General features: G+C 44.8%; 1 protein-coding gene across 1 annotated transcript; it reads left to right on the top strand.

The window, feature by feature from the left end:
- Positions 1–30: 30 nt before the first annotated feature.
- On the top strand, positions 31–21,560 carry LOC126993881 (MAM and LDL-receptor class A domain-containing protein 1-like). The gene is made up of 17 exons (XM_050853017.1): positions 31–153; positions 748–1,023; positions 3,100–3,241; positions 3,955–4,075; positions 5,856–6,099; positions 6,444–6,607; positions 6,843–6,986; positions 7,636–7,764; positions 8,504–8,677; positions 10,802–10,946; positions 11,658–11,834; positions 11,944–12,116; positions 12,567–12,714; positions 16,949–17,149; positions 17,452–17,662; positions 17,916–18,104; positions 21,010–21,560. The coding sequence occupies exons 2-17, from the start codon at positions 750–752 to the stop codon at positions 21,191–21,193; spliced, it is 2,820 nt and encodes a 939-aa protein (XP_050708974.1). The 5' UTR covers positions 31–153; positions 748–749; the 3' UTR covers positions 21,194–21,560.
- Positions 21,561–22,454: the final 894 nt, after the last annotated feature.

Below are 22,454 nucleotides of genomic sequence, written 5' to 3'. Positions count from 1 at the left end.
AAAACTAGAATAAAACTCTTTTCAGGCCGTGGTGCCCCTGTCTCACCTGCAGGGTCTCTCTACGTGCTCAGCGAGGCACATCCTACGTCGGGGCGGCAGCAGTGGATGACGTGGAGTTTGTGGGCTGTGCTCCTCCCACACTGCCTCCTGAGGGTTGGTGACTTGCTAGCATGTTGTGTGCAGAAACTCTAAAAGCCAAGAAATGGGGAGAAGTAAAATGAGACCTACATACACCTACAAAATGGAAGGGTTTCCTGGCCATAGTGCTGCCAAATCCTTTTTAATCTATACCAAATATCTGATACACAATTTCCCATGATTCGTAGATGACACATGAGGGAGAGAGTGATGTGTTGGGGTGATGTGGCAGCGCTGTGCAGAGGTTTGGGCCACACCCGCACTGACTTCATACTCGTGTGGGACTACAGATAAATGCACACACAGACAAAACACCATTTGTAATTTTTCCCATAACATGTTTAATTGTGTAAAGATGAGACGAAGGGCCGTATTTTTAAACATTTCCTTGGCCAAGTGCACACATTTGACAAGGCTTTTGTTGGAGATTTGGGCATTTCCAGGGGTAGTTTTATGACCCTGGTGATAGTTTGACCCTTTTCCTTTACCGTGAACCTAAAGAAACTCTCATTAGAACCCGATTGGTCCCCTCTTTGACCTTTATGAATAGTTTATGTGAGAATCCAAAGTGTCTTGTAATACCGACCTAAGAAATCTTCTCCTTCTAAGGCATGTCATGTGATGAGCTGGGCAAGGACATGTGCGCATCTGGGGCATGCATTGAGAAGGACAAGGTCTGTGACAACTCCAATGACTGTTTTGACCTGTCTGATGAAAGCACCTCTGTGTGCGTCCTCTACAAGCACCGCTGCACCTTTGAATACGGCTCCTGTGCAGACTGGACGCAGGACATTGACAGCACTGCCAGCTGGGTGGTGCACAAAGCCTCCCCGGATACTATTGGGTCACTGCCCGCCCTTGACCACACCACTACTACAGTTGAAGGTTTGTGCAATGCATTGGTACACTTTACAAGGGAGAAGAGGGCCTTCAAGCTACAGTACCCTCTCGAGTTTCACACTATCCGAGTTTTGCGATCCATGAGTTTCGCGGTTAGTCCTAAATTCTTACCATCCCGACTTTCGCGCATTATCACCCCGAGTTTTGCGCTGCTTTGACATGTACAGGTCACGTCTATTTACCATTGGTGTCACGCACGCTACCTTTAAAGGTAGTATCACACGACGTTTTCCTCCAAACATTGTGGCTATGGAGAGAGAGAGAGAGAGAACAGGAAGAGAACGGGTAGTTTTGAAGCCGCAGTTGAAGGCGACTGCCTTACAATTGATTGACAGTTCTGAAAACACGCTTGTGATTCGTTGGGAGTCCGATGACGTCATCGCCGACACTCACCATATCAGCGGCTTCACTGCCTTAAGGCAGTGTCACACTGGCCGTTTTCGTCCAACCGTTGGGGCTACGGGCAACGCCCGTAAGCCCAACCGTGGATCGAGTAACAACAAACACACATAAACACACACACACACACACACACACGCACGTACACACCAGACTCATTGGGAACCATGGCAGATGTTTCTGACAAACAGAAATGACCAACATTTCTTGAGTGTGTTAGAACATATTTGGTGAGTGGCTCACATGAACCAAACCTAGCTCTTGGCAAGAAGAGAGCAGTCCTCTTTAACACTGCTCTCTTCTTGCCATTGGGTATGTTTGGTTTGTATGAACCACTCACCAAATAAGTTCTCACACACTCTAGGAAATGGGGAAGCCATTTTTGTTTGTGAGAAACATCTGCCATGGTTCATGATGAGTCTGGTGTGTGCATGCGTGTGTGTGTGTGTCTTTATTGTTACTCAATCCACGTGTTTATGTAGTCGGAATCTAGATAGGCCGCTCACGCGCAATGGTTACAGTGAGAACTGACACGGAGGAACCTCAGGCACGCCACACCCACAACAGCTTCTTCCTTCAATTTAACTGCAGCAACAAGTCCATAACTTGGGTAATGGCAGCATAAGCCGCGACAGCCCTTACTTTAGCAGACGACGCCATGTCGATACACGGCAAGATCTTTGTTTATGTTGTGGATGTGGAGACGGGTAATCGACCTTGGCCATGTGTGACGCACACCCGGAAAAGTTGGATTTGCCGGTTGCCCAAGCTGGCGCCAACGCAGTGGGAAACAAAAGGCCCGGTGTGACACCAGGTTACGGACAACCGACAACTCGCCCCCAGATGGGCACACGGGCGTTGCCAGTGGCCACAACGGTCAGAGGAAAGTGTGACACTGCCTTAAGGCAGCGAGGCCACTGACCGAGTGAGCGCCGGCGATGACGTCGTCAGACTCCCAGCGAATCACAAGCGTGTTTTTAGAGCTCAGCCAATCGTAAGGCTTCATCTGTGGCTTTAAAATGATCCGTTCTCTCTTCCTGTTTTCTTCCTTTATCCAAGGTACATATTTTGAGATAACAAAGGAGTAAAGGAGGAAAAAAAGTGAGCTCCGGGGGGCAGCATGAGCCAATAATAATGGCGCCACTATAAACAGTTGCCTGCACCATGATGAGCTCGGGGCTGACCATCAGGCCCAGATGAATAGTCTACCAGCGCCATAGCCCACATGTAAAATAAATAAATAAATAAATAAATAAAAAATATCCATGGGTTGGAACAGATAAGCACTTTTTCAGTGTTTTCAATACCTTGAGTTTAGCGCTATACCTTTGGAACGAAGCGAGCGCGAAACTCGAGAGGGTACTGCTGGCTGCTTTTCAACTCATTTCAAATTATAAAACCAATACATCAAAAGTCACATTAGTTATTCTGCTGCTTCCATTCATTTCAGATCAGTAAAAAATCATATAAGATAATGTAAAAGTTCTTGGATATCTGAAATGTGTGCCTCTGTTAGGGTGTACTTTGTCAAGTGCAAGGGTATTCAAATATTTTTTTCCTCCTCGCACAGAAGAGTTCCACCATGTTAAGGGTTACATAAGGCTAACAATGACCCTTTTGTTATGGGTGCACCAGTGTCTGAGTCTTGCTTGTCTCTTCCAGGACACTTCCTGAAGCTTGATGGCAGCAATGGGTCTGTGTCTGGCCTGCACTCCCCAGTCCTGAAGGGCAGCAGCAAGGACTGTTTCTTCAGGATGTGGTATCAGGTTCTTGGTGACGTGCCGGACATCGTTAGGATTTACAAGTCAGTGTCCTTTAGTTTTACAGTGTGTTGCTAAAGTTCCAGGATTAGACCTGCAATTCCTTTTGCTTTCATTTAAATGTTGTGTTTGAATTGTGACTTGTTTTTGTACGGCCATTTTTTTTGTAATCCCGCCATCCAGTAGTCTGGTGCACTGGGGGGCTGCTGGCCATTAAGCCGGCTGTCCCACTGGGCTGCCCAGTGTGTGTGTGGTGGGGGGGACACACCCAGCAGGACCAATATAAGACCTGTCAAAGGCAAGATGAGCTTGCCAGCTCATAGCACTTGTGGGCTTTCATGATGGGGTCTGTTGGTCAGCCCCAGCCCATTGGGGGCACAGGCAAGTATTTCATAGTGACGGCATCTTGTTTGGCTCATGCTGCCCCCCCAGAGCTCCACTTGATCCTCTGAATCAAGTGGTTGGCAGGTGGTCAGCAGGACAGCATGTGGGTAGGTAGTCTTTGGCCACTCAGTGATGACTGAAAATTGTCAGCTTGAGGTGTGGGGCGGGCAGGCCTGCAAGCAGTGTCCTCCAGGACACTGCTCCTGCATGCTGACCACTCAGCCACCGTCAGTTATAGAATCAGTTTCAGACAGTTACTATTGGGTGATAAATCTTAACAAAATAGGGACTCATATTTTAGCCAACTTAGTAACCCAACTCACATGCATATACATGACTTACAATGGCTCCTAACAATCTTCTTGGGTGACAGACGCTACTCCTACTACGAGGGAGGGCGTCAGTTGCTGGCCCAGATAGAGAGCTCTGTGCGGGGAGTCTGGCTGAAGGTCAACATTCCAGTCTCAAACACAACTGCCATGGAGCGTCACCAGGTTGGCTGATTTACCTCATTTACTTTATGTTTTTTGAGTTTCTGATATTTGGCATTGTAAAAATTTCTACTAAATATGTTCTTTAGCTGTTTACATTTACAGCTCCTAATGTACTGCATCCCAAATATTGTGACTACATACATTTATATACATTTATATATATTTATATATAAAACAGCAGAGAGCAGGCGGTTTGTCCTATCAGGGCTTCTGTGTTCTTGCCCATGGCCAGCAGTCACCCCAGCCCGTGGGGGTGGAGCTGGCCAGGCCACTGATGCATCATCATTGTGCAAGCTTACCGGCCATGATAGGTGCAGGGCAAGCCTTGTGGACCCCTTCATCCAGAGGGGAGAAGGTCCACTAGCCACTCTTTTTATTTTGGGGATGGCCAGCTTGGTGCAGATGTACAACCTGCCCTCACAGAGAAACTGTTTTTTTATGCCAAATTCAACTCTGTGTTAGACCAGTGCCCCCCTCAGGACTAATTGTCTTGGGTGACTTCAGTGCTTCAACTGGTGCTGACAGGGATGGCTAAGAATCATGTGTTGGTCCCCATGGCTCTGGTGCCAGGAACACCAACAGCTCTCTCCTCCTGAATTTAACAGGGTCCAGGGGATTGAGACTTGCAGGTTCCTGGTACCAGAGACCAGAGCTGCACCACACCACTGGGCCAGGTATAGCAATGCTGAAGGGATAGCTAAGGAGATTGAGTCACCATCCTTGGAAGCACTCGGAGGACACTCCAGAACTGCAAGGATTTCCAGAGTATGAAGTTCTCTGTAACTGATGATAGGCTTGTTTTTGCAACACTCAAGCTTCATGTCAGGCCAAGAAAAATCTGAAGATGTAACCAAACGATGACCATCTCAAGAGACCGAAAGACTTGGCATGTGCTCAGGAGTATGGATTGACAGCCTCAAATAGGTTCAATGAGCCCAGCACCCTTGAAGATCATATAGAACTTTGGGATACCCTCAAGTGTGAGCCTCTCCAAGCTGCATTGAAGAATGCCCCAAGTCAGTGAATGGTTTTGACTCACAGGAAACACTTCAGAATACCAAGAAGCATTCACTTTGCCTTGCTGGGAATCAGGACCAATGTAAGACTCTGTGACTCAGGACTGGACGTCTTCAGGAGACACAAGGAGAGGTGTGTCAGCAGTCCTGCTGAGGACTTTGATGTGGAGACATCAGCTACTGTTTGCAGTGTAAGGAAAGGATTGTGATGGTAAGCATGCCTGTGTGATTTAGATTCACATCTCAGCTGCTTGCAACTGAACTGTATTTTGCAGTTTTGCCTAAATATCATATGTGGTGCATGTGGTGCATTGCCAAGAATAATTACGTCTGACTTTTAACCTGTCCGTTGTGATTGGCATGGATTTGGCCTTCACTGGTAGCCTGGTAACGTATAGTCCCAGGTCTTTCTCTGCCTCTGTGGTGGATAGTGGAGTGTTTCCCATGTGGCTTCCCATGTGGCATTGGTGTGCTGGATATCCCCTCCCAAGGTGCAGGACTTTACATTTTTCTTCATTGAACTGTAGCAGCCACTTTTTGTTCCACTCCTGTAGCTTGGTGAGGTCTGACTGTAGGAAACCTGCAGTGAAGGGGTTAATGCTTTTTATTTGTTTGTTTCATTACCTTGTGAGGCTGAAACACTTTTCCCATGTTCATGGAAAAAGTTATTTAATGGTTAATATGTTTACAGCATGGCAATCCTGTATACTTCCCCAATGCTTAGAAATGCTTGCCTGCATCTTGAATGTTTTTTTACTGCTCAGATTGTTGTGGAAGGCACAATTGTCCAGGAAAACTCCGGCCACATGGTCCTGGATGACTTCTCCATGACTCCAACCTGTGAGACATCGGCAAACCAGAAGCTTCCTGGAGAGGACCAGCTCACCACACCCTCACCACTGTGTCCCTCGGGCCAGCTTCAGTGCGACAACGGCAATTGCTACAACCCCATCGAGTCTTGCAACTTTATGAATGACTGTGGAGATAGGACGGATGAAAAACTCTGCAGTGAGTAGCTGTTGCTCTTACTTTTATTTGTATTTTTACTAAATTTATAGACTGACACCACTGGACTGAATCCCTTTGATCTGCCTCTGTACTAACTGGCATGTGAGAGTCTGAAAGGAAGGTGCTCCCTCAGTTACCTGTGGAACTCAAGCTGTAAGTGCTGTGCTGCCCACACTGCACCCACTACTCTGACACTTAACTCTGACTCCACAGCCTTGTATCTCTGACTCCACAGCCTTGGATATATCCCAAACATTTCTGCTGTGCTGCCTTGAGTATTGTTAGCACTACGAACCTGATGTAGAGGTAACAGTCATACAGTCATGGCAATGATGATATTGCAGGCAAGAGTTGTGACTTTGAGGAAGGCGACTTGTGTGGGTGGTACGAGAGCAGCGGCAGCTCCAGCCACTGGGCCATCTCAGGCTTCCCGGCCACTGATCCAGGACCAGAGAGTGACCACTCCTACAGCACCAACACTCATGACCTCAGCACGGCAAAGGACCAGGTCAACATTGATAAATACCTTACAGTTTGGTTGTCATGAAAGATTGTATTATTAATGTCTCATTAATTATCTTTACTAAAGGAAGAAAGTGTTTGCTGTTTTAATATCTTTCATATTCTTTCCAGTGATTTAAGAACTCTTCTCTTTGCTGCACAATACAGATTCTAACCTGAAAACTGAGGCCACTGAGACCTTCATGCCATGCTCACCTACATAACCTCCAATCACTTTCCAGGGTGCTGGAGGACAAGTGGCAATCTTAGAGACTTACACCTTATCCACGGTGGGCGCCCACTGCACCTTGTCCTTCTGGACCTATGTGGGCTATGAAGAGGACCCAACAACGCTGGTCCTCACCAGGAAGACAGAGGAGGATGCAGTGAGTAAAGGCTTGGGCTAGGGTACTCCAGTCCTCACCAGGAAGACAGAGGAGGAGGAGGCTTGGGTGAGGGTACTCTGGTCCTTACCAGGAAGACATAGGAGGAGGAGGCTTGGGTGAGGGTACTCTGGTCCTTACCAGGAAGACAGAGGAGGAGGAGGCTTGGGTGAGGGTACTCTGGTCCTTACCAGGAAGACAGAGGAGGAGGAGGAGGCTTGGGCTAGGGTACTCTGGTCCTTACCAGGAAGACAGAGGAGGAGGAGGAGGCTTGGGCTAGGGTACTCTGGTCCTTACCAGGAAGACAGAGGAGGAGGAGGCTTGGGCTAGGGTACTCTGATCCTTACCAGGAAGACAGAGGAGGAGGAGGTTTGGGCTAGGGTAATCTGGTCCTTATCAGGAAGACAGAGGAGGAGGAGGCTTGGGTGAGGGTACTCTGGTCCTCACCAGGAAGGCAGAGGAGGAGGAGGCTTGGGTGAGGGTACTCTGGTCCTTACCAGGAAGGCAGAGGAGGAGGAGGCTTGGGTTAGGCTAGGCAGTTTTAGTGAACTGATGCACAGAATGGCAATCTGTCAATGAATGAAGTTTGTATTCCTTACTATTAAGTTTTGAGCCATTGTGCAAAGAAAGAAAATGTATTGTTTTCCCCAAGGCCAGTGGGAAACCAGCAGAGACCCTTTGGTCAGCAACAAGCAGTGGTTCTTGGATAAAAGAAAACATAAAAATCTCTGGCAAGAGGGACTTTACTCTTCACTTCATGGCCACACACAGCAGAGGGAAGGTGAGCCAAGACTTTTATTACTTATAAGAGAAACTGGCTGTGTATATCTAGCCAATTATCTGTCTATCTATCTGTTTATATATCACAGTGTTATGGACTTGCTCATCACGAGTATATGGCGTTGTCAGTGCCTGTGCAGGACAAAGATTTGGATCTTGAGGTCACTTGTGCTTCTGTTTTGCTCTACAGCTGTGAGACAAGGACACTAGATAGTGGCATGAAGGGGCGCAGTGGTGCCTTTGCCAACAAGTGCCTGCATAGAGCTGATGGCCTCACCTCTCTCTTATTTGTTACTCGGTCCTGTCATGCACCCTGACCAAGGGCTCCCAGCCACATCCCCTGCCCTCTTCACAAAATCACCATTCTACATTTTCACACTTCCAAACTACCTCAACAGATTATTTTTCAGCCTTTTCACTGCTCCACATACTATGGCCTTACTCTCACATTCATAACACATCTGTACTCCATGAATGAGCCACACCATTCCATCTTAATGGCCCACTTGCTCTGAGTGCTCTAGACCCCAAGGCATTATAAGATTGGCCAGGGTGAGCACACACCTGTGGATTTACTGACAGGGACTGTGGAATGTGGTGTTTGAATCCTTACTTCCCATGTAGACTTGAGGACTGCTGTGTGTTTATATCCTTGTGTCTTACGTATTTGTATTCCTAGCAAATTTTTGATCCTAAGAAGTGTTGTGTGTCATCTCATTTATGTGTTTCCTTTGCCACAGACATATATTGCAGTAGATGACCTTCAGTTCCGCCTTTGTGAGCCTGGTGACGAGTGCCAGGCCAGCACAGACTTCCAGTGTGCCGACGGACACTGCATCCCACGCCAGTATTATTGTGATGCCAAATATGACTGTGTGGACAAAAGTGATGAGTACCAGTGCCCAGCTATAAAGGTCAGTCTGAGTCTGGATATGGTATATCTATATATGCGGAGATGCACTTAGGAGCAGCTGTTGATGGAGAATCACACACAGGTGCAGGCCAGCTATTCGAAACAGACTTCCCTGCTCGTAGAAATTATCCCAGGAGTCAAAGGAAACCCATGTCAAGATCCCTGCACTGGGGGGGGGGAGAGAGAGAGAGAGAGAGAGAGAGAGAGAGAGAGAGAGAGAGAGAGAGAGAGAGAAGAGAGAAGAGATGAGTAGAGAGATGAATCTATTAACCTGGTAGCAGCGACGGGCCAAATTTGTGTCTTTACCATGTAGCAGCGACTGGCCAAATTTGTGTCTACCATGTAGCAGTAACGGGCCAAATTTGTGTCTACCATGTAGCAGCAACGGGCCAAATTTGTGTCTTTACCATGTAGCAGCGACTGGCCAAATTTGTGTCTACCATGTAGCAGCAACAGGCCAAATTTGTGTCTTTACCATGTAGCAGCGACTGGCCAAATTTGTGTCTTTACCATGTAGCAGCGACTGGCCAAATTTGTGTCTACCATGTAGCAGCAACGGGCCAAATTTGTGTCTACCATGTAGCAGTAACGGGCCAAATTTGTGTCTTTACCATGTAGCAGCGACAGGCCAAATTTGTGTCTACCATGTAGCAGCGACAGGCCAAATTTGTGTCTACCATGTAGCAGCGACAGGCCAAATTTGTGTCTTTACCATGTAGCAGCGACTGGCCAAATTTGTGTCTTTACCATGTAGCAGCGACTGGCCAAATTTGTGTCTACCATGTAGCAGCAACAGGCCAAATTTGTGTCTTTACCATGTAGCAGCAACGGGCCAAATTTGTGTCTTTACCATGTAGCAGCGACTGGCCAAATTTGTGTCTACCATGTAGCAGTAACGGGCCAAATTTGTGTCTTTACCATGTAGCAGTAACGGGCCAAATTTGTGTCTTTACCATGTAGCAGCGACAGGCCAAATTTGTGTCTTTACCATGTAGCAGCGACAGGCCAAATTTGTGTCTTTACCATGTAGCAGCGACAGGCCAAATTTGTGTCTTTACCATGTAGCAGTAACGGGCCAAATTTGTGTCTTTACCATGTAGCAGCGACGGGCCAAATTTGTGTCTTTACCATGTAGCAGCAACGGGCCAAATTTGTGTCTTTACCATGTAGCAGCGACAGGCCAAATTTGTGTCTTTACCATGTAGCAGTAACGGGCCAAATTTGTCTTTACCATGTAGCAGCGACGGGCCAAATTTGTGTCTTTACCATGTAGCAGCAACGGGCCAAATTTGTGTCTTTACCATGTAGCAGCGACGGGCCAAATTTGTGTCTTTACCATGTAGCAGCAACGGGCCAAATTTGTGTCTACCATGTAGCAGCGACAGGCCAAATTTGTGTCTTTACCATGTAGCAGCAACGGGCCAAATTTGTGTCTTTACCATGTAGCAGCAACGGGCCAAATTTGTGTCTTTACCATGTAGCAGCAACGGGCCAAATTTGTGTCTTTACCATGTAGCAGCGATGGGCCAAATTTGTGTCTTTACCATGTAGCAGCAACGGGCCAAATTTGTGTCTTTACCATGTAGCAGCGACAGGCCAAATTTGTGCCATGATTTAAACCCCCCAAAATAGATGATACATAAGTTGATCACAAATGCTTTGATATATATTATGAAATGGTTTGTGTGAGGGGTGATTTCTTTCTCATTTTTCTTGCTTGTAGGGACCATTAAGAAACATGATCCCCGCTGCTACCGGGTTAAGTATGCCCTATATAAAAAGCTGTGTCAGCTGGGCTTAATTTGCCAAGGGATTTCGTTCCCCTTGGAAAAGAAAATTCACCCTCCAAGCCTTCCACTTGTGTAGCTGCCATTTTCTCTTAGTGTCATCTCTTAAACACTGGCCTTGAACTTCCTCCCATCCCAGATACAACACTTTGGGGGAAGCTTCAATACACATACTTGGATTAAATACAAAACTATAAAGATTACTTATGTGTGGTTGATTCCAAATGGCTGCACTGAACTTCAGGATGATATTTTATTGTATATTCAAGGTGCCGAGTGAATCAAATTCAACCCCCAACCAAACCCTCCAAACATTATCATTAATATTTTCTGTTCAGGGGAACTGCAACTTTGATTCAGCGACTTGGACAGAAGAATGCAGCTACAAACAGCGATCAGACGATGACCTGGAGTGGCAGTGGGCCAGCTCCTCAGGACAGCCAGCCACCGGCCCTCAGCATGACCACACCCTGGGCTCCAATGGTAAGGATAAGGCCACCACACTCTGGACAGCCAGCCACAGGCCCTCAGCATGACCACACCCAAGGCTCCAATGGTAAGGATAAGGCCACCACACTCTGGACAGCCTAAGGTGGCAGTGCGCCAAAGAGGAAGACCCAGAGGTTCTCTACGGTTGACAAGTCTGGGGAATTCCCGGGCCAACCAGGAATCCACTCTGTTCCATAATCCTGCCAACAGGATTTGCAGGCCATGGTGGTGTGTGCCCCTTGTTGAAAAGTCTCAATCCAGGCTTTGCAAAAGCATTCTCTAAATGATCCTTAAGGCTCAAGTAGTATGCTTCTTTGGTAACTGTTTCACCTTTAGGCAATATGACAAAGTCAGCTACACCATCACAGCCAAAATATGGGGAGGCAGCAGCTGAGTGGTCAGCATGTGCGAGTGGTGTCCTGGAGGACCTGGCTTCCTCTAGTCCTGCCCCCAACCTCAAACTGACAATATTCAGTCATTCCTGAGTGGCTTGGCACTACCAGGGCCGGGGTTCAAGTGACAAAAGAGCCACAAGGACAGTTATCTCCTTCATTGTCTAAAGCATTCCAATAGCCTTTGTTTATGTGAAAACCATTGAAGTATGGAGTTTATTGGTCATTTTGTCTAAGGCAATTTTTTCCACAACTTGTACAGGGTTGGTGTGTAGCAGTAGTTTTGTGTTATCTAACCTGGCTGTTTTCCCAGGACACTATGTGTATGTGTCCAGCTCCGAGGGCCAGCCTGGACTCCTGGCAACACTGCAGACATTGGACGAGTACCCGCCCTCACAGGGCATCTGCTACCTGCGGCTGTGGCACTACATGCACACTGACCTCAGCGCGGAGAATGTGGACATAGGAGCTCTGAGGGTGTACTTGGCAGGTAGGGTTTGTGAGTTAATATGTTGTCATTATGTGCACAAGTCAAGCTTTCAAGAATCATCAGAGGTTGATGATCCCACTCTGTTTATGGTGTGATGATGTCCTTTCAGACAAGTTCAACAGGAGGTACCTTGTTGCCTCCGTCAGCGGCAATAATGGCGAAGAGTGGGAGGAGCTGGTCATCCTGGTCAACATGGAACTTGACTATTTTGTCCTGCTGGAGGCTGAAACAGGAACTTCAAAATACACCTACATAGCCGTTGATGATGTGTCTCTCACTGAGGTAAGTGAGATCTCTACAAGTTGAAAGGAAACAGAGAAATATTTGGAAACTGCTCTGGAGGAAATTAATTCAGTGTGTACCTTGATGTGTTTATGGGGCCATGGCTGAGCCCTGGAACCCTGGCTGAGCTACCAGGTAGCATTTTCAAGGAAAAATGAGGACAAGACATTTTGTCAGTCTCTGCATAACTGGTCTTTTTGTAATCCTTAAAGCCTTGATATATTTTCCACATAGCCGACCACGAGATATTATTCTCACCACAACCCCACCGCCGTTTAAGGGTTTGGTTAGTCAGGTCTCCCTACCCTTTTATAGCCTCAGCTTCAGGTTTTATTGTATGGCTTCTTCTCCATTTACTCCTACATGCCTAAAGTTTTCATTCTATCTTATAGCTTCTTTTAGGCAAAACTTTCACTTGTGAAATATAAATTCTTTGATCTTTTCTTGCAGGAATGTGAGACTGGAGTAGGACCTCCCCCTGCAAACAGCACCTGTGACACCGACCAGCGAGCCTGTGAGTCCGGGGAGTGTGTGGGAGAGGCCTTCTTCTGTGACTGCTTTACGGACTGCACAGACGGATCAGATGAATGGGACTGCGGTGAGGGTCTCTTTTACTAACTGAAATATCTAACAGTTGGTATTTACTGCTATGATATAATAAGTAACAAGAATAGTATTACAGGTAACTCTCGATTTACGCGAGTTTGGTTTACGCGTTTTTTAAATAACGCGGGGTCCAAAATCCAAATAAATGTTTAATTTACACGTTTTTTCACTTATACGCGATATTTTATGGAGTGGCCACCAGATGTCTCACGCAACTGGACTCACACGGCGCCGCAGCCACACAGCTGAGCTCAATTCTTCCCGCGCACCACTTCAACAACAATACAGTACCCACGTTGCCACTCTACTCAACAATAGGGGTGGGCAGGTACCGGTACCAGTACCGGTACTAACGGTACCAGCTATATGGTACGGTACCGGTACCAGGCTGCTTGGTATCGGTACGAATACTAGCCAGTCGCTCATGGTGTCCCTCAGTGGATATCTCGGTGATATTGATACTCTCTCTCTCTCTCCACTGAATGAAGTGAATATTTATTTTTCGATAGAAACCTACCTCTTGTTTGATTTATGTTGTTTTTGATTTACGCGACCTCTTCAAGGACACAATACTCACGTAAATCGAGTTACCTGTATTTGATTTAGCATAAACTAAATAGTAGGCAATCAGACACCTGCCACAACAGGTGTAAGCCACTCCCAGTGAGGTACATATGGGTGATGGGTGCTGCAAGCCTGTTAAAGACCCTGCAGTGCCCTCTTTATGAACACAGGAGAGTAGTTCAGCATGCTCACTAGGTGCATCCTCTTCTTACTAATACACTTGACACACACACACACACACACACACACACACACACACACACACACACACAGTCTATATAAGAATAACAGAGACAAATATATAAAAGTAGAAAGAAATGAATATGTGAAAATAAGGAGAAGAGGAAGCTAAATTTGAAAGAAGAATAGTTTTTAGTTTGTGAGGAAGAACCAAAAATGTTTTATAAATTTGTAAATGGGAAGTTAAAAAGAAATGAAGGAGTAGAAAGGCTAAAAGAAAAAAATGTTTTTTTACAAAAAGGACGAAGAAATTGCAGAAATATTAAATAAAAATTTTCATAAAGTATTTACGAAAGAGACCGATTTTGACTGGGGTCTTGAAAATTGTAATGAAGGGAAACTAAAGTATGTAAAGGTTGAGAAAGGGGAACTGATCGATGCAACTGATGAAACCTCTAGATGGAAGGAAAGCTATGGGACTGGATGAAATCTCTGGTCAAGTGGTAAAAGTGTAGAAATTAATTATTGGAACCACTTTATGACATAATAACATGCTCTATAAATACAGGAAAAGTGCACTTAGAGTGGAAAAGAGCGAACATTGTAACAATTTATAAAAGTGGAGATAAAACTGAACCACTAAATTATAGACCAGTCTCTTTGACCAAAGTGTAATGTGCAAGATTTGTGAAGTTGGAAAGTTTCGTTTAGTGGGCGCAACATCTGTGGTCATATGCCGGAGAGAGACAAAAGGGGAAGGAATTATAGGAGAAGGGAACAGATCCCAGGAGACGGGACACAACCCCCTATTAATACCTGGTACCCATTCACTGCTGGGTGAACAGGGGCGTAGGGTATCGGAAAAGCCGCCCAAATTTTTCTATTCCTCCCGGGAACAAGATTTATGAAAGTATAAAAAAAAAAAAATGGGTTGAACATTTAGAGAAGGAAAACACGATAAATGAAGAACAGTTTGGATTTAGAAAAGGGAAACTGTGTGTCACCAACTTACTATGTTTCTACTCAAGAGCAACAGACGTGGTGCAAGAGAGAAAAGGATAAGCTGATTATGTATATCTCGATTTGAAAAAAGGATTGACAAGGTTCCACACAAAAGGTTAACCTGGAAACTACAGAAATGGGGAGGAAAGGGTGGAAAGGTTAGAGTGGATGAAGGATTACTTAACAGGAAGAGAAGTGAGGACGGTGATTAGAGAATATATATAAATGATATGCCGATGGGTATAAAATGTTATATGAGCCTTTTTGCAGATGATGCAAAGTTAATAAGAAAAGTGAAGATGGAGGAAGTCTATAAAGAACTGCAAAAAGACCTGGATAGAGTGTATAGATGGAGCCAGTTAAGGGAGATGGAATTCAATGCAAACAAATTCCATATTATGGAAATGGGGAAAAGAAAAAAAGACCAAGGAAAACATACAGGATGGGGGAAGAAAACTTAAAGGTGGTACATATAGAAAAAGATTTGGGAGTAACGACGCAAGACACACTATCCCCAGAAAAGCACATAAACAAGTTATTTGGAGAAACCTACAGGATGATGCAAAATATAAGGGTATCATTCCACTATATGAACAAAGAAATGATGAAGAAAATAATAACAACACTAATAAGACCAAAACTAGAATATGCTGCAGTTGTATGGTCGCCTCATAAAAAGGATATCAGAAAGTTGGAAAGGATACAGAGAATTGCAACTAAAATGGTCCCAGAACTCTCGAATATGACGTATGAAAACAGATTGAGGGAGATGGACTTGACGACACTGGAACATAGAAGGGAGAGAGATCTGATCATGCTATATAAGTTGGTAAATAAGTTTGATGAGGTGGATAGAGATGACCTCTTCTCAACTGCGAGAACACAGGGGCTGAGAGGACATGGAAAGAAACTTAATAAAGGAACCTGTTTGAGTGACTTGAAAAAGTATAGTTTTCCATATAGAAATATTAACACCCATATGGAATAGCTTGCGGGAAGAGGTGGTGGAGGCGAGCAGTGTCCACCAAATGAAGGAAAGGCTGGATCAATGTAGATATGGAGACGGGACTATTAGAGCTTACCTCGGGCCCAGTAGACTACAAATTGGTAAACAATTAGGCAAATACACACACACACACACACACACACACACACACACACACACACACACACACACACACACACAAAGAAATATAGAGGTTTGGAACAGACTAAGTGAAGAAATAGAATCAGCAAAGAGTGTGCAAAGCTTCAGAAAAAGTTGGATAAATATAGATACAGAGACGGGACCACACGAGCGTCCCAGGCCTTGTAAAATTACAACTAGGTAAATACACACACACACACACACACACACACACACACACACACACAAACCATTTCTTCAATATTTGTTTCACACTCCTGGTGAAGAATGAAAAAAACAGCCTTGGAGCCCCTCACCCTCTCACTGAAACTTTTGCTGTTGCCTGAGACATCTCTGAAGCTTTGGACAGTCAGGCACAAACCCTTGCTCTTTATACTAGCCTCCTGTGTACTCTATCCCTCTCTCTGTACTTCATCTCCAGTTAGCTATTTCTGCATTGGTAGGTGATCACTGTCCTCCCCCTTAACCTACAAACAATGGTGTTCCACAGGTCTCTGTTTTATCTTCTTTCTTATTCCTCAATGATAATCTTCCCAAAACAACTTTACAATCCCTTTTTATGCTGATAGCTTTACAATACTTTTTTTTCTTCTTTTTTTTATACAAAGGCACAGTCCAACAGGAATTATATACCCTAACTCAAGGCTGGAAGCCACAGAACACCCATCTTGTGACCTTGCTGTCATTTCTCCACTTATTACAACCTTGCAGACATCTATGCTGTATTATCTTACGACACCCAACTGTCCTCTTCTTCTGTTCTAAACATTCTTTGCCTGCCTTCAATGTACAATCTCAGCTGGAATTTCCTCATTTCTAACCCTTTTGTAGCGTCCGTCAGGCCCATCTGGTTGAGTAACACAATGAGCTGTATCCCACTTCAAGCTGTATTCTTTTTCGTTCTTGCTGAAGACTCCTTCTCTCCATGGAAGCACTAAGCCCTGAGGGTGGGTTTGGTGCATCCTTGCTCCAGCACTTTTCAACACTTGCATGGACTGGCAATCAGGCAAAGTTGTTGATCAAAGTCATAGTAAAGTGTCTGTTTTTCTTTTTCAATGTTTCCTTCATACGATTTCAGTGCTTTTAAGAGGGAAGTATCATGACACTTCACTGGCCAAATCTGACACCCTTACCTTTACTTACTCTGGCTTTTTACTCTGCAGAAGCATCTCTTAGCTGGCTTTTGTTGTGCCCTTGAGCTGACTACTTTAATGTAAAATAATGCTTTGCAATGAATGTGGCCACTCAGAAAAGGTCTCAGGACTCTGTTATTTTGTTTCTGTTGAGGGGTCCTTAGCGATATTATAACCACCTGTGAAATGTTTGTCATCAGGCAGTACATGCACCACACTGGCCACCCGAACCTCCACCAGCACCACCTCCACCATCACCACCACCAGCACACAGAACCCTGATACCTGCAGCAAGACAGAGTTCCCTTGTGGGGACAGCGAGCACACCTGCATCCCGGGCCTCCTCCTCTGTGACACTGTTCCTGACTGTCCCAATGACGCTGATGAATCCCAGTGCCCAGGTACAGTGTTCTCCTCCATGTCAGGGCTTGTGTTCCTGCCACACTGACTCACTGCTGCAGGATTTGTTTATATCCACCAAGTTAATCATGTGACACTTTGTACATCAAATCATCAGTGGATGCACCAATACATATAAAAAAAAACCTCTATAGACTTGTAGACAAAAACATATCCAAGCGTATCAAATTTTACTGTTTGGTAGGCCAACAAAAGTTTTCCAGAACAAATGGCGCATACAACTACATTTCTCAAACCCCCTTGCACGAATTTTTGAAAACATTGACCTCATTTTCACCCACAGACAATGCCCAGTGTGATGTTGGCTTCTTTTACTGTGGAGACCCATTCATGTCTGGCCACCCATGCATGAGAGTGGACTATGAGTGTGACGGGATTACTGAGTGTTCCACATACAGTGCTGATGAATCTCTGTGTGGAAGCTGCCCTGACAGCTACTGCCAGAACGGTGGACTTTGTGCAACGGATGGGAAAGGAGAGCGTCCAACCTGCAAGTAAGTTATTCATGAAATGTGTGCTTTTTACAAATGATAAATCCATATTGAGTTTCATGTTACATACTCTCGCCTCATTAGAACATAAATTTGAGAAGCTAATGGTCCTAGGACTTTAGTGTGGCCAATTACGAATGCTATAAAAACTTACGGCTGCGCATGTCCACAAAACTTACTTGGAGTTTTTCATTATTGTCAAAGTGGATATGGTCCAGCATCTTTAAGATCCTGTGAAGTAATGCCTTTCTTCCAGTTGTCCAAGCGAATACACTGGCAATCGCTGTGAGAGACTTGCCACAGCCTCCACCACCAGTGTCACCCCCACCACCACCACCTCTCCTGAGGGACTCTCTGCAGGAGCTATTACCGGCATAGTATTTGGGGTCCTGTTCGCCATCATCGTTGGCATTGTGGGCTTCTTCTATATCAAGAACAAGAGAAGGTTGGTGAAAGTTTGCATTGTGGTTTAAAGTTTACATGAAAGCAATGGGCAGTACACATTTTGGGTAGTTATCTTTAATTCATATACGGTCAAACCTCGGTTTTCGTGTGCCCTAATTTTCGTACAATTCGGTTTTCGACAACTTTTTTGTCGAAATTTTGTCCCGGTTTTCGTACAGTTGAAAATGGTCCGTACCAAGCTCGTCCGCCTGCTCGCGTGACTCGGCCACTCAATTCCTGGAATTGAGGGCCCACACAAAGCATCCCATGTGTTCGTGATCTACAGCCATATGCTCGTCTTCCATTGGAGTAAATTGCGTGAATTTCAGTTTGTTTATTCATAAGTGGAAGTAGAAGAACTGCAAAATATTAAATTACTCAATCTATACGCTTTTTACATAGAGGAAGCGGCAACACCGTGTTCTAACAGTGTCGTCAGCTGAACCATGGACTCGACTGTTTTCTCATCCATATTTCACACAACCCTCTCGAGTTTCGCGCTATCTGAGTTTAGCGATCCTCGAGTTTCGCGGTTAGTCCTAAATTCTTACCATCCCGACTTTCGCGCATTATCACCCCAAGTTTCGCGCTGCTTTGACATGTCCGGATCACGTCTACTTACCATCGGTGTCACGCACGCTACCTTAAAAGGTAGTAACACACTGGACATCATCAGCAAACATATTCATATAGCTTGTCACCCCTTCTGTCATGTCATTAATATAAATTACAAACATAATCGGAGCCAGCACTGATCCTTGGGGGACTCCACTCGTCACTTCCATCCAGCTTGATTTATTATTCCTGATTACTGTTCTCATTTCTCTCTTCGTCAAAAAGTCCACAATCCAATCCAATATTGAACCACCCAGACCTACAACATGATTAAGTTTCCATATTAATCGCTTGTGTAGTACTTTATCAAACGCCTTCTTTAAGTCCAGATACACACAATCTAACCAACCGTCTCTTTCCTGTATCATATCAATTACTCTTGAATAGAAGCTGATCAGATTAGTTACACAAGACCGTCCTCCTCTGAATCCGAATTGGCTATTTGTTGATATACTGTTTTCTTCTAAATACTCCACCCATCTGATTTTTGTAATTTTCTCACACATCTTTGCTACTACACTTGTTAACGACACTGGCCTATAGTTCAACGGGTCTTCCTTACTTCCTCCTTTATGTATTGGGACGATGTTAGCCCTCTTCCAGTCTCTCGGTACCTTCCCTTGTGCTAGTGAGATATTGATTAAGTTGCTCAACTTTTCAGCTATTTGCTGGTTACACTCTTTTAGTGTGTGTGTGTCATGACATGACATGACTCTCCACACACCCCACCCATACGGGGATCATATATATATAATCATCACACTCTACGCTCCCTACGTTTCAAATATACCGCCAGTTCTTGACTCAGAAGAATGGTGGAGGCATATGGCATCCGTACACACTCTCATTCGTCTCCAGCGCACAGCCTACCGAAGGCCACAGATCATTTTCCACTTTTGTTCGGAATACATCTGGCATGTCTCATGACGCATCAAGCAGTTCCTCTGCTCCAGGCGGAAGTAGAGAGCGGGTGAATCAAAGTGACAGTGACTCTGATGACTGCTATGGTAGTGACATTGACAGTGATACTAGTGACAGTGACTGGCTATCCGATTTTGGAGACATTAGTCAACGAAGCAGTGATAGTGATGTAGTATATACACCGCCTGTCTCGCAGTCTCTCCCCACCCCAGCCCCAAGTACTTCAAGATGAAGGCGTGGCCGTGTTTCTTCACAATCTAGGATTACTGCAACAAGAGGGCGTGCAAGAGCAAGTGCTGCTGCTAGTGATGGAAACTTTGTGGACCAGCGTTGATTTTTTTATACCAAGTGTGCCTCAGTTTGACGGTGTTCAGGTGGGAATCACAGATAATTTCCCAGAAGTGCAACAAGAATGTGACTCTTTTCTTGCATATATGGATTTACTGGATCTAATTGTCAAGGAAACAAACAGAAACTTTGCACAGCGTGGCGAGCATGCACAATAATTTTGGCTGTCACAACTTTTTTATTATTATTAGGAGAGAAGTTTTATTACACCACCATATATACTAGATGAATATACAATTAATACAAAGAAGAAAGACACCATTTCCACCTCTTTAAAATGTCTAAATTTTCCCCGTGCACAGCATCTAGAGAAATATATCGCCACCCGTACTCAAAGGGTTAAAGATTATGGAATGATCAGGCTGTTTCGCTGAAAATAACACAGTCTGACGAAAATACGTGGCTTGTACTTAAATTAATAACGTTAACCGAAAGCTCTAGATCGCAGTGTTACCATATAGGAGCGTTTCACGGTACGGCAGCGGCCGTCAGTCTGTCTTTGTTTCTCGTTGAGTGAGTGTCATTCATTGCTTTTTGTGCTTGTTTATTGAGTCTGACTGCTAAATAAGCAACCATTGGGCTAAGGAAAATTCCGAGTGCCAGCCCTTTGATAAAAAAAGTCGAGAAACACAATAGAATTCAATCCCCTCATCGCCGTCTTCCATACGCCAACAAGAGTCTTAAATAAAGGTAAAAGTGATGTTAAATGTTCATTTATTCATTTCGTTAGTCATTCATATTTTTTTCTCATTGTTTTCTGTATGTAAAACTATAGTTATTCTCTATAAAATTTATTTTTTGTTAATTTTAGGGGGGGCGTCTGGAACGGATTAATTGGATTTACATTATTTCTTATAGGAAATATTGCTTCAGTTTTTGTACATTCGGTTTTCGTCAGACTTTTTTCGAACGGATTGATCACGAAAACCAAGGTCCACTGTATTTAAGTGGAAAGCATATCTGTCTATCTAAGTTTATAAAGCTATGACAGGTGTTTCATCCTGACTATTCTTTTATCTCAGAGTGGTTGTGGAGCCGCCAGTGAGCAGCTCTTGGGATGCTACTGATCACCAGCACTACATGGGGCCAGACCTGCCAATCATTCCAAGCAGAGATGACATCCCACTGGACACCCTCAATGGCACCTCACACCTTGATGACACTTCTGTCCCGGAGGCAATCTCTAATCCTGCCTTTGACCTGTAGTCCCCACAGGCCAATTATGTTCCAACAGATATTCAGGGCTTACTCTTAGTTCACCAGTAGTTAAGTTTGGTTTAGTATTAGTGTTATTCTTCCATGTGATGTATGTGATAGTTAGGACCGTGCTGCTGTGTGGGGTCAGGAAGGGCACCCAATCTTGAGGTTTTTTTAGGCAAATAAAAATTATGAAAAAAATGCAACCTGACCTAGCTGACTCTTCTTTACATGCTAAGTCATAAAGTAATAACCATACAGTAATAGCTAGCCCACTCCCTCGCTGGCCCAAGATTTTCCTGACCCTGGTGGTAGCTTATTTTACAAAGTTTCTGTACCATGAATGTGAAAAAAATATAAAAAGAACTCATGAGAACATTACTAATTTCCTTCATGGTCTCTGGAAATAGTTGATGTGAGAGGTGCAGGCAGCTGAAAACACTGACGTCTCAGGGCTATTTTCTGAAACATTTGGGCACCCAAGAACACACGCTTGACAATTAAGGCTTTCATAGGAATTCTGGGCATTTGCAGGGGTAGTTATAGAACCCATCTGGTAGTCTGATGATTCTTTTGTGCCATGAACCTACAAGAACACTCACTAGAATGTGATTGATATCCTTTTCGGCCTTTGGAAATAGCTGACGTGAGAGGCGGAAGTGTCTGAGAATATCAACTTCTGTCTCTGTCTTGCCCTGGTGAGCTTGGAGTCACTGTAGGGGACGTGGCTGCCCTTGAGGTCCACCAGAGCCAAGAGGGAGAGGTTAATCTGGGTGGCTTCCTTCTGTCTCAATGAAATAATGAAATAAGGGAATATTGGGTTTAAATTTGTGAAAGGAAGAGTTACGCTAAAGCTTTAGTCTGTGGTAATAGCAGTAGTAGTAGCACACACACACTACCAAACCACACCAAACTACACTACACTACACCACACCACACCACACACTCAGAAAATTCATATTTGCTTCTTTCCTAATGAGACATTCTATACAACAAAGTGAGGTCATTCTTTGTTGATTTATACCATAAGGTGGCCGAAGTGATAGCGTACTGGACCCACATTCGCCGCGTGATGGACGACGCGGGTTCGAATCCTCACGCTACCACTCGGATTTTTCGGTCACCGCCGAGTGGCTTAAAACTACCCACATGCTGTCCTGAAGACCACCCATCAACCCGGACTTTAGAGGAAGCCGTCCAAGCGAATCAAGTACGAGTTCCGGTGGGCAGCATGAGCCAATGCAAGATGGCGCCACTATAAACACTCGCC

This window comes from Eriocheir sinensis, unplaced genomic scaffold (genome assembly GCF_024679095.1).
Source record: "Eriocheir sinensis breed Jianghai 21 unplaced genomic scaffold, ASM2467909v1 Scaffold695, whole genome shotgun sequence".
Classification (NCBI taxonomy): Eukaryota; Metazoa; Arthropoda; class Malacostraca; order Decapoda; family Varunidae; genus Eriocheir; species Eriocheir sinensis.
This window is presented reverse-complemented; position numbering and strand designations above follow the sequence as displayed.